General features: G+C 39.8%; 2 protein-coding genes across 2 annotated transcripts in view; one reads left to right on the top strand and one right to left on the bottom strand.

Annotated features, from left to right (window-relative positions):
* NSUN3 (NOP2/Sun RNA methyltransferase family member 3) overlaps positions 1-9,876 on the bottom strand; it is a 61,158-nt gene extending 51,282 nt beyond the window's left edge. Inside the window, exons 1-2 of the mRNA XM_025376646.1 lie at positions 9,655-9,876; positions 8,218-8,327 (exon numbers count right to left, since the gene is read on the bottom strand). Of these exons, the coding sequence (XP_025232431.1) occupies positions 8,218-8,327; positions 9,655-9,666 (122 nt within the window). The 5' untranslated portion in view covers positions 9,667-9,876. The remainder of the gene's footprint in view (positions 1-8,217; positions 8,328-9,654) is intronic.
* Positions 9,805-12,273, top strand: DHFR2 (dihydrofolate reductase 2). Its single transcript, XM_025376648.1, has 2 exons — positions 9,805-10,044; positions 11,182-12,273. Exon 2 carries the CDS (start codon positions 11,277-11,279, stop codon positions 11,838-11,840), a length of 564 nt encoding a protein of 187 aa, XP_025232433.1. The 5' UTR covers positions 9,805-10,044; positions 11,182-11,276; the 3' UTR covers positions 11,841-12,273.
* Positions 12,274-13,192: the final 919 nt, after the last annotated feature.

Here is a 13,192-nt window from a genome sequence, read left to right as displayed (position 1 = left end):
GCAGCCAACAAACATATGAAAAAATGCTCATCATCACTGGTCATTAGAGAAATACAAATCAAAACCACAGTGAGATACCATTTTACGCCAGTTAGAATCATGATCATTAAAAAGTCAGGAAACAACAGATGCTGTAGCGGATGTGGAGAAACAGGAACGCTTTTGCACTGTTAGTGGGAGCATAAATTAGTTCAACCATTGTGGAAGACAGTGTGGCGATTCCTCAAGGATCTAGAACTAGAAATACCATTTGACCCAGCAATCCCATTACTGGGTATATACCCAAAAGATTATAAAACCTTCTACTATAAGGACACATGCACATGTATGTTTATTGCAGCACTATTCACAATAGCAAAGACTTGGAACCAACCCAAATGTCCATCAGTGATAGACTGGATAAAGAAAACGTGGCACATATAAACCATGAAATGCTATGCAGTCATATAAAAGGATGAGTTCATGTCCTTTGTAGGGACATGGATGAAGCTGTAAACCATCATTCTCAGCAAACTATCACAGGAACAGAAAACCAAACACCACATCTTCTCACTCATTAGTGGGAACTGAACAATGAGAACACATGGACACAGGGAAGGAACATCACACACCACTGGGGCCTGTCGGGAGATGGGGGGCTGGGGGAGGGATAGCATTAGGAGAAATACCTAATGTAGGTGACGGGTTGATGGTTGCAGCAAACCACCATGGTATGGGTATACCTATGTAACAAAACTGCACATTCTGCACATGTACCTCAGAACTTAAAATATAATAATAATAAAGATGTGTACTTATTGCAGACTGAAGCAGAACTCTTCAGAAATTATTCTATCTCATTCTTTAATGACTAGACAGAATAAGGCCTAAATAGAACAAGCGAAATTTCTGATCTTTCATGATCTACACCCAACCCTACCGAACTATATAGATTTCCTGTAACAAGTTTCTTTAACATTTACTGGTCTCCACATAAACCATGCCCCGCCCCCCAACCTCCCTGAATAACCTTTCCTCTCTCACTTATCCGTTCTCAACTCTGGGAGTTTTCTCTCTCCAAGGAAGCCTTTCCACTTACCACCCAGTTCACATCCTCCACCATACTCCAATATCATTATTAATAAATGTTACTGATTGGATGTGTACAATGTTCATTTTGCATGCTTCTATCATAGAACCATCACGACAAGCTTGAGAGAGGCAGCTCTTACTCCTATTTTAGAGGTTAACTGAGGCTTTTAGAGATTTGGCAACTTACCCAAGGTGACATTGCTAGTAGGCAGAAGTATCTGATTCAAAATCAGACTGACCTTAAAGCCTAACAGGAGTGGTTCCCTAAGTGTGAGACCCTGGTACTACAGCACAGAGCTACAAAAGGGGGCGGGAAAGAGAATTTTACCCCAACCGTCACTTAGTGCAAGTGGCCCTGACCTCCCTGAAACCCTCTTGCCTCTAACAATGATACCAGTTAGACACATCCTGCCTATAGAAGCAGCTGCAACAGACCAACTCTTGAAGAGACTGCTAAGGCTGCTCAGGCTGGTGCTTCCTAGCCCTGAGAAAGCAAAGCTGTGGATTAATATGATTCTTGCAGCTCCCCTTGCACACACCTGCCACTGACCTCCATTCTCCTCCCCACAACACACACACAAACACACACACACACCCTCCTGTGCCTTCACTGGGTGGGTTGCTACCCTGGGGCTGGAGGGAAGTGGCTTCCCAAATCCGTCAAATCCAAAGCTTTGACGGATGGGCAAGTTGCTTAGCAGTCAGTAGAGGGAGTGTACGTTAGATGACTCTAGAAAACAGAGGCCAGGCGCCACACTCCAGGCCTTCTCCCAAGATTCACAGTTAGTCTGAAGCTGCTCCATTTACTGGTCTTCCAGGTGAGAAGAAGTGCAAGTACCTCAGCAGCCAGCAGAACTGGAGACACACAAGGTCAGTGACCTGCAAATTTGCTAGTGCATCACTGATATCATTTTGAAAAAAAACACATTTTAAGTTGACATTAAAATCTCACCATATGTTTAAAGGATGCAATTTCCAGCATACTGTAAAATTTGACATTTTAAAATACAAATTATACTGCTTTTAATATATGCCCAGTATAATCTAAATATCAGAATGATTTTGATATCCATCATCACCCATTTAAAAATTCACAGACTGACTCGTCTTTAACAGGTGGAAATGTTATGCTGCTCGTTTTCCTCTTTTATTTACATTCTACTTCATATAACTTCATCTTAATACATTTTCATGCTTGAAATCTTTTTATCACCCTCTCATACTTCTCTAGCCCCCACATATACACATGTGTATATACTAAATTTGTTTTTCCTGTGTTAAACAAATTTAAGTGTTAAATTTGGTAACTTCTGGATTCAGGGATCAATAATATTATTAGTATAAAACCCATCAAAACAACTTATAAACACAGAAGTAAAAATTGATAAGAAATGGATAGCTTAATGAAATAAGCTTTTGTTTCCATATATTCATAAATGAATATTACTTCTTACTATAATAAAATCAGTCAGGATTCAACACCATTTTTAAGCCTATTTTGTGTTTTTATAAGCGCTGAGAAAAACCTTCAGTTAAATAAGTGGATGAGAATTAAATATATTTTGTTATAGGAATGTTTCTTACTTTGAATTCTTTTGGAGTTATATCCCCAAATCACTTAGCGACCTATCATCAAAAATGTCTTAAATGAATTGTTAGCTGACATCTCAATCAAGGCTCCTTTACTTTTGTTGAAAGCAAAACTTGGAAACCACCTATCAGAGAATGTTAGTCAGTTGCTTTCTCACACTGACACTCCAGTAGTTTCTGGCACATGGAGGTTTTGAATACCTGGAGGAATGCGGCATAGAAGCCAGAATGGTGCAAGTGTGCCTTTTTTTGTGAAAAGGGTGAAGGAAAATTGGGGAAAGGCAGGTTGGGAAAGGAGAATATGTACCACCTTATGTACAGAGGGGCAGAGTAGTTTTCTGAAAGAGAATACATGAAAGTTGAGGATCTGAAAATTGACTGCTGTCACTTGCCTGAGCCTACATACCCCCTTGGAAAGTCTTTCTATTTCTCACTCATTGTTGCTCTTCCCTCCAATATGCTAAGTCTGTTTTGTCTTCTTTTTTTTTAGAGACGAGGTCTCACTCCGTCACTGAGGCTGCAGTACTGCTGTGCAATTGTGGCTCACTGAAGCCTCGAGCTCCTGGACTCAAGCGATCCTCCTATCTCACTCTCCCAAATAGTTGGGCCTACAGGCATGCACTACCAAAACCAGCTGATTTTTTATTTTTTCTAGAGATGAGGTCTTGCTATATTGCCCATGCTGGTCTTGAACTCCTGTCCTCAAGCAATCCTCCCGCCCTCAAGCAATTCTCCTGCCTTGGCCTCCCAAAGTGCTGGAATTACAGGTGTAAACCATCGTATATTATCTTCTTGTCAACGTTCATTCATTCTCTAAAAATACACTGTCTGTCGACTATATGCTAGGCACATCTATTTACTGATAATGATATAAAATTAGCTTATATTTAAATTCCTAAGAAACAAAAGAGAAATATTAAAACTGACCAATAAAATAAATATTAAGTAAAACTTGACAGATGGTACACAGGAATAACTGAAGTTTGAGAAACAGTTAATAAAGCTAAACTAACATATCACACTGTGTGTCACCCTGCCTGCTTACCCATTTCCCTAACTCGTTTATATGGGAACCTTGACTTATTTTTCTCTGTCTCCTTGGCTAAGTGCCTGGGGCCTAAATCCTAGAGTAAACTGATTAATTTTATTAATTTTGATTCAAGGCTCTCTGAACTACTTACTATTTTAACAAAGTCAAAGCATTAAAAAAGTAAAAGATAGTTAAGTTAAAATCTTGCAACACTGTATAATGTATCATTTGGATAATGATACTATTGGATAATTATACTATCAAATTATTTGATAGTATAATTTTCATTCAACTTTTCTGTGACTTTATTCTTTTTTCCTACTATTCTACTCTCCACGCTACCTTCCTTCCTAGTGATGAATATGAAAAATATCATTTAATCCAGAGACTGTTAAACGCAATTAATATAACCCTGTAGATTACAGAACCTATTTAAATGTCCATAGCTAAAAAAAGAGAAACCCCTTGATTTAGTGCTATTATTATCCACTAGAGGGTGCTCATTCAACTATTTTAAAAGTTGTTTGGAAATGAAAAATAAATCAATTTATGGAAATGCACCAAAGTATGTTTCTGAGTCATTTTATTTTTATTCTTCAGAGATGCTAATGAGGAGCTGATGGCTCCTATTCTATTCTGGCAAAGGCTCTTCCTTGTATCTCATAGAAGCGCAATTTAAGTCCAGATTTGGTATTCACTGCACCTCAGATAGGAAATCCCTTGCGTTTCTGGTGGAGCATCAACAGGCTAAAAATCCTGAACATAAGGAGTCCTTCGTACTATGGGATCCGAGCATACATTTGAAAGGATGCAACTCCAGATCCTTCACAGCAGCACACAAGGTGTAGGAAAAGGCGTGGACTTTTAAGTCACAGGACTGAATTTGCCATAACTACAAGACACCTATCAATTGTTCTAACCTCTGACTTTAAAGGGTCTAAAGGTTACTTCTTTACAGAGATTTGCACAGATTAAGGCTGAAAACGTGTGTGAAGCCAACACATAGGACAATATAGAAATCCAGATACTAGTTCATTTCTCTCTTCCCTAACCACCTGGGACTACACCCCTCACAGATTATGGTAATATTAACTGATTGTGTGTGTGTGTATTTTTTTCCTCTCTGTATGTGAACTCTGGGTCAGTGAGGAGAGTGTCCAAAAAAAAAGATGTTGCAGACAGTTCAGACTTATATGTTCTGTTTGTTTTGCTTTCTATAAAGTACATGTATAATTTCCAAAGTTAATCAAGATTTCTAATTAACTCATATTAATCACACATTTATTAAGTATCCATTAATTATCCAAGTAATCATCCATGTATTTGAGGGCAGGATATATACAGTCCATTTTTGTATTCTCATTGCTTAGCACAATGCCTAATACACAAACACTGCCAAAACTGGGAATAAGCAGAAGTGGTTGCTAAAATAAGCAAACAGGTAAGTACTAAAGATGGCTGTTGCAATATGCCATATAAGAGATTGTGATGGTCTAAGTGAATGGCAGCAGTACTGCATTTTTTAAAAAAGATCCAAATTAAGAGGGGGCAGGATAGTTTAGTCTCAAAGACAACTCTCACTACTGACACCAACTACAAGTTCAGGGATTCCCAGGATGATTCTCAGGTTTGATTATTCACTGGGACACAACCGAACTCACTGAAAGCTGTTATAATCACAGTTATAGTCACAGTTTATTACAACGAAAGCATACAGATTTAAAAAATCACAGGAAGAGACTCATAGTGCAGAATGCACAACAACTCAAAGCATGAAGCTTCCAGTTGTCCTCTCCAATGGAATCACCAACGAGGTTAACTTTTGCTGGCAGTAATGTATGACAGTATGCACAAGAGTACTGCCAACCAGGGACACTCACCAAAGCCTTGGTATCCACTCTTTATTAGGGCTTGGTCACGTACATATGATTGACTGTCCGTACAGCTTTTAGTCACAAGCCCTTCTGGATGTTGAGTTGACATCTGTGAACCCCAGGCCTCAACATAAATCACATCGTTAGATTATCAGGTGTGACCTCAACACCCAGGTAAACAAAGATACACTTATCAGGAAGGACATTCCAAGGGCTTAGACATTGCCACCCAGGAGCTGAGGGCAGTTGCCAGACCTATGTTTATATAAGGTTCATTTTTTACTACAAAGGCAGTGAAGGTATACAGAAGAAAGGAGGAAACCAGACTGATGGTGATACACTTAATTCAGATAAAATATGCAGGTAGTAAAGGCAACATAGGTTTGGAAGGGAAAAATAATAATACACGTTTGAGTTTGCCAAGTAACTGAAGTTGCTAAAAACAGAAGTATGGGACTGAATCTTGGGAAGAACCTCACAGCATGTGAGCTGTGACAGCATAGTGATAAAAGTCATGCCATGAATGGGTTTACCTGAGGAGAACATGAAGGCCACAAATAGAGCAAACATTGAACCAGGGTACACTTCAATTTTAAAGGACTGCTCAGAGGATGACTAGACAAGAGAGGTTAAAAAAGAGCAAAACTAAACACTAAATATTCCTCACTACTACAGGAAACTAAAAATATTGAATAAATTACTTTCTAAATAGGCCAAAAAAAAAAAGCACTTGACTTTCCCTGGAAGTAGACTCTACAAGTACATTATGTCTTGAAAATAAGCAGTTAAAAAACAAAATATGCCATTCTGTTCTTATTTCCCCATACCATCTTCCACGCTCAGACTGCTTCCTAAGCTGAGAAACCTTTATTTTTGCCTACGGCAAATTTAGTGCGTGTTTATGCAAAACTTAAATTACCATGAAAACTCAACAATAGGGTAGATGAAGCAGAAGGCACAGCTAATTAAATGGATTTGAGGTTCATTGCTCATTTTGTTTAGGGTCAAATAAAAGTATACGACTTTCTGCGTACACTAAGTAGAAAAATAAGTCATTATAGAATATGAGTAGCCAGACTGCTACAAAGTCTACAGAAAAAAAATACCTCTTGAAATCTTGTCTTTTTTTTTTTTTTAAATCACATCCCAGATATGAGACAGTATAGAACAAGGATGAGCTATGGGAGTTCTTGAGTCAGACAACCTAGGCACAACCTCAGTTCTGCCATTTATTAGCTGAGTGAACCTGGGCAAGTTACTTAAACTCTTAACGGGTTTGTTCTGAGGATGATGTAAGTCAGCATTGTCTGGCATACAGTAAGCATGCAATAAGTGTTTGGTTATTTGGATACTCTACTAGAGTACCTTTGTATACTGAAAATCTCATGAATTTATTACATACTTTATTATCCAGTTTTTCATCACTGTGACAGAAAATACCCATTTGAAGGTTTTCAATACTTTTGAAATAAAACCCACAAATATAAACGGTTTGCATATCACAGCATTTACCAATTTCTATAACAGCTTAATTGTCCTAAAATTATCTCAGAATCACCTCAGACTTTGTGATCTTTATTAGCCAAAACTCAATTTGTTTTAGAAAAATGCTTAGAACTGCCCTTTGGAAAGGAGAAATGCTTAAGAGTTGATCCAAGAAAAAAAACGGACAAGCCAACCATCTGAAAAATTAGTCTGGACCAAGTTCCAGATACTATCTGTAGCCATGAAACTTCCTTCCTCACGCAACATGTAGGGGACTTTTGCCCTAACTTCATGAACAGTGCACCTTCTTCCTCTACCTAGAAGGTCTAGTTCTTCTTGTCAAAGTAAATCCTATAAGTTGCCAAGCCCAGCTACCCTTCAGGCCTTTGCTGGTACCCTCAGGCTTTGTTAGATACTTGAATCACAGTATTTACAAATTAGTTTATATAGTTGTAACCACACCCATCTCCTCACTTCTCCCATAAATATTAACTAGATGGCATGTAAACTGGACATGCAGACGGTCTTGCTCTGTATTCCAGAAAGCGTTATATAGTGTATCAGGCACTCAGTGTCAAGAACCCATACAGTAACCCATACATTAACAGCAGCTTACCAAACAGACAAATCACATTTCTCTCACTTCCATGCGTTAAACATTCCTTGTTTTTATATTTAAATAATTTTGTGTGTATATGCACGTGTTCAAAATATACCCAGCCATCGACATAGGAAAGAAATATGATTATCGAATAAAGTGTACCTTTGGCTAAGATAAAACAGTGCTGGCCTTAAAGATTTGTTGTATTATCTTCTAAATTTCAGAAACCAGTCAATTATTCCAAGTTTTATGGTTTTTCTTTTACAGTATAATTAATTTTGTCAAACCAGTGGGCACTCCTATTTCAAGGATAAAAGCAATTGCTCAAAGCAAAGGCATAACAATTTGTGCTTACCATCCCTAGAAAGTTTTCTTTCCCCTTTCCCTCATGCTATGATTCAATCTATTTCTTCTTAGTTGTTTCTTTCTATAGCTTCAGTAGGAAAGGGCAACCAGATTTAGATTCCTTTGGCTTTTATACTTATAGCATCCCTCCCACAAAGAGGAGGACTACATATTGTACTTTGTCTATCCCATCACAAAGCATTGAGATGAATCATACTAACCTTACTGTATTCCAGGCATCTCCAAGTTCTTTGGAATACTGTTTTTCAAAATGATCCAACACAACTTTGCAAATCTGTTTTGCAAGCTTCCCCTCTGATTTTGCTTTCAGCTATGACGATAAGAAAAAGTTGCTGACACACAGTGATACTATTACAAATTTATTGAACGTCAACATTAGCAAGGTCTTTTTTTTTTTTTTTCAAGACAAGAACACTTTTTTTTGGATAATTACTAGTTCTTGAAATGGAAGCAATACCTTACATGTACCAAAACTGTACTACATTACCTACTTATGAAAAAGCAAGGTTTTTCCAAATAATTATTTTCCAAACGTGAAGCAAAGGTTAAAACGGAATCTACTGGGGCTGAGTAAACTGTCAAAAGGAACAAAATTAATTTTAAAAAGTCACTGTAAGGGCTGGGTGGGTGGCTCACCCCTGTAATCCCAGCACCGTGGGAGGGGGAGGCGGGAGGATCACATGAGGTCAGGAGTTCAAAACCATGTTGGCCAACATGGGAAACCCCGTTTCTCCTAAAAATACAAAAATTAGCCAGGAGTGGTGGTGGGCGCCTGTAACCCCAGCTACTCAGGAGGCTGAGGTGGGAGAATCGTTTGAACTCAGGAGGTGGAGGCTGCAATGAGCCGAGATCACGCCACTGTACTCCAGCTAGCTCATGCTTTGCATGGAAGAGGCGACAGGATCATTTCCCAGTTCAAGACCAGAATGGGAAATATATCAAGGACCTGTCTCTACGGAAAGTAAAAAAAAAAAAAAAAAAAAATTAGCCAGGTGTGGTGGCCCGCTCCTGTAGTCCCAGCTACTAGGGAGGCTGAGGCTGGAGGATCGCTTGAGCCCAGGAGTTCAAGGTTGCAGTGAGCGATGATGGAGCAGCTGCATTCCAGCTTGGGTAACAGAGCAAGACCTTGTCTCTAAATGAAACTAAAAAGTCACCGTGGATGTTGACATCAAGAAAACTTGGTGAAAGGCATTTGAGAACTCTGTACTAACTTTGCAACTCTTCATTACTTTTAAGTGAAAAGTTAATTTAGAGGGAAAAAAGTCACTCCAATTCCTCGTGAAACTTCCCTGCAATTGTTTCATTTATTCATCCAAGAAAAGTGTATTCAATGCCTACTATGTAACAGATACTGTTCTAAGCTCCCGGGATACCGCTATGACACAGAAAACAAATCTCAGCCCTCCAAGAACTGAAGAGAGTGGGTACCAGAAGTCTGCGAGCTGGACGGAAGGGACTCAGCATTACTGCACTCAGCATTACTTCAGGGCTTGACAGTAAAGTCAAAGAAACGCTGATCTCGCGAGTGGACGAACAAAGGTGATGTTCCCCCCTCCCAGCACCCTCCCTCACCACCTCGGCCGCGTCCAGAAGCGTGTCATTCAGATAGAGGTACCCAGCCGGGCCCCAGGCCTCACCCGGGTCAGCATTGTCCCGCTGAGAGCTTTCAAACAAGAGGTGTACGCAAACCAGCATCAAAAAGCCTCCACGGAACTGAAAGAACAGTCTGACTTCCGGGATTAGCCGGCACCCGCTTTCATTCTCACGGTGCCTCTTCAAGTTCTCGCGAGATACTGATTTGTCAGCGCTATAGAAATCTCGTCGAAGAGGCGTAGGTCCCGCGGGAGATTTCGCGCGCAGTTACTTCCGGTAGCTGGTAAACGCCGATACTTCCCAGGACGCGGAGGAAGCGGGCCAGGGTCAAAGCGACTTTCGCTACTTGGATTGCTCGGCGTAGCTCTGGGCGGCCGGACCTTAGAAAGTCACACATCCGCGCGCCTGTGGCCCCAGCTTCTGCAGATGCTGAGGTGGGAGGATCGCTTGAGCAGGGGTTTGAGGTTGCAGTGACCGTGATCGCGCCACTGCACTGCAGCGTGGGCGACAGAGCGAGGCCTTGTCTCAAAAAATAAAGAAAGAAAAAAAAAAGATAATCGCATTTTGTGCTCAACAGTCTGTGTATTGCTGGGGCTCAATAAAAGAATGTGTTTTGGGGTTATGTTGTATGATGACTGCTTTAAAATATTCTCAAAGCGAAGCTAGTTACTGACCTAATCTACCAAATCTAATGACCCTTGTTAGCCTAGACATTCAGTACCCAAGGATAAAAGGGTGGAATGTAATGAAAAAGAAATTAAGTCATGCTTTTCCCCAGACCTGGCCCATGGGGATAATCTCTTCTTTTAATGGGGAGTGTAAAATGATTAAACTGAAGTGTAAAGCGGTTACAACAGTGATTAGGAAACAGTAAATGCCCAAATGTTAGCTGCTGCTATTATTTTCACTATTGCGATCATTGTGATTTTTATCGCGTTGATACCAGATGTATGAAGACCAAAAGGATCCTCCACTCTAGCCTCCCCAATTCACCTTTACAAGGAGCGAAGTTTAATGGTTCTTCAAGGAAGTTGTTTATTACGCCTATTTTGATAGGAATAGTTTATTTGCTCTTTTGGTGTCATGCTTCAGTAACTATCATTTGTAGCAACAATCAGCAATTAGAAAAAATCAGCTTGATATGGTCCCTGATATTTAATAATCATCATTTTGAGTTGTCCCTTGATGCTCATATCAGTATAGGTACATGCTATAGGTACAAGTCTTATATTCATGTAAAAATATGTCTTTCCCACTAATCTGATTTGAAGCTTAATATATTTATTTAAACAAGTTTCCAAGTCACCTAAAAAAGGCATCTTATTAGAATTTAGATTTGGTACAAAAGACAATGTTATTCAGGAATGAAATGATGCCATCTCTTGGATGCCATCTGTTTAATGTTTGTGGAAAAGTCGGTCTAACCTTTCAGCCTCTGTATTTTTTATTTTATAAATTTATATTTTATCAATATATTTTATATATTTACATGTTTTATACAATTTATTTTTCTATGCTTATTCCAGAATGTTGCAATTAATCAATACAGTGGTATTGTATTTGCAATGTAGACATGTAAAATAATTTGAAGAAGGGAATTTCGCAGCAGTCTTGGCCTGGCTTCCTGGTGTAGCCAGCAAGCTCGGAGGTGCTAACCGCTGCTGTCATGGTTCGTTTGCTAAACTGCATCGTCGCTGTGTCCCAAAACATGGGCATCGGCAAGAATGGGGAACTGCCCTGGCCGCCGCTCTGGAATGAATTCTGGTATTTCCAGAGAATGACCACACCTTCTTCAGTAGAAGGTAAACAGAATCTGGTGATTATGGGTAGGAAGACCTGGTTCTCCATTCCTGAGAAGAATCGACCTTTAAAGGATACAATTAATTTAGTTCTCAGCAGAGAACTCAAGGAACCTCCACAAGGAGCTCATTTTCTTGCCAGAAGTCTGGATGATGCCTTAAAACTTATGGAACAACCAGAATTAGCAAATAAAGTAGACATGATTTGGATAGTTGGTGGCAGTTCTGTTTATAAGGAAGTCATGAATCACCCAGGCCATCTTAAACTATTTGTGACAAGGATCATGCAGGACTTTGAAGGTGACACGTTTTTTTCAGAAATTGATTTGGAGAAATGTAAACTTCTGCCAGAATACCCAGGTGTTCTCTCTGATGTCCAGGAGGAGAAAGGCATTAAGTACAAATTTGAAGTATATGAGAAGAGTGATTAATATGAAGGTGTTTTCTGGTTTAAGTTGTTCCCCTTCCCTCTGAAAAAAGTATGCATTTTTACATTAGAAAAGAGACTTGTTGACTTCAGATCTATGGATAATTATTTCTAAGCAACGTGTTTATTCCCCACTAATCTTGACTATATCAGATATCATTTATGAAACATTCTTGCTATAACTAAGTGTCTCTCCAAGACCCCGACTGAGTCCCCAGCACCTGCTACAGTGAGCTGCCATTCCACACCCATCACATGTGGCACTTGCCAGTCCTTGATATTGTCGGACTTTTCTAATGTTGGTAGTATTTATTAAAGATGAAGATGCACATACCCTTCAACTGAGCCGTTTCACTGGTGGGAAATACCGAAAGCTTCCTACGTGTATATCCAGAGGTTTGTAGACAAATGTTGCAGCCTTGTTTGTAACAGTGAAAAACAGAAAACAACCTGAAGTCCAGTGATGGGAAAATGAATATATTTCTGTCTTAGATTGGGGAACCCAAAGCAGATTCAAAGACTGAAATTTCAGTGAAAGCAGTTTATTTGCTAGGTCATACCAGAAGTCATCAAAGTATGGAGAAATGGAACTGGGAAGGTAAAAACCAGTTCAAAGTCAGTGAGGTTCTCATTGGTAACAAGCTCCATACTGCTGAGATGCAGGGAAACGGAGGGGAGAAAGCTGGAGTATTTAATCCCCCGCTCCTTGGTTGTCAGCTCCCTGTCCTGTGTGTGGGCAGAACATACTCCAGCTACTCTATAGGGAGTCCCAGGTGTTTGCTGTAAGAACCTGCTGGAATCTACGGGAACAGTGAATGCCAAGCACTTAAAGCAATTCCATGTTTAAGTATGTAAGCTCTTCGTACTTTTTTTTTTTCTTCTTTTTACGACAGAATTTCACTCTTGTTGCCCAGGCGGAAACCCTGGCTAACGACAACTTCCGCCTTCCCAGGTTCAAGCGATTCTCCTGCCTCAGGCTCCTGGCTGGCTGGGACTACAGGCGCGTGCCACCACGCCAGACTAATTTTGTATTTTTGGTGGGGACATTCCATGTTGGTCAGACTGGTCTTGAACTCGACTTCAGGTGATCCTCCTGCCTCGGCCTCCAGGGGTGCTGGGATTACAGGCGTCAGCCACTGCACTTGGCAGATCTTCATTCTTTTAGTAAAATGTATAAAGCCACACATGGTTTATTTGAAATATTTTATAATTTAAAAAAGTACAGAAGCAGGAAAACCAATTCTAAGTTCGAGTGAGGGATGATGGTAGTTTGAACCAAAGGATTGCATGTAGTAAGAAATTGTGATTTAAAATGTATTTTAAAGTTGGAAGTAGCAGGATATTCTGATGGAGTTT

This window comes from Theropithecus gelada, chromosome 2 (assembly GCF_003255815.1).
Source record: "Theropithecus gelada isolate Dixy chromosome 2, Tgel_1.0, whole genome shotgun sequence".
In the NCBI taxonomy this organism is placed as follows: Eukaryota; Metazoa; Chordata; class Mammalia; order Primates; family Cercopithecidae; genus Theropithecus; species Theropithecus gelada.
This window is presented reverse-complemented; position numbering and strand designations above follow the sequence as displayed.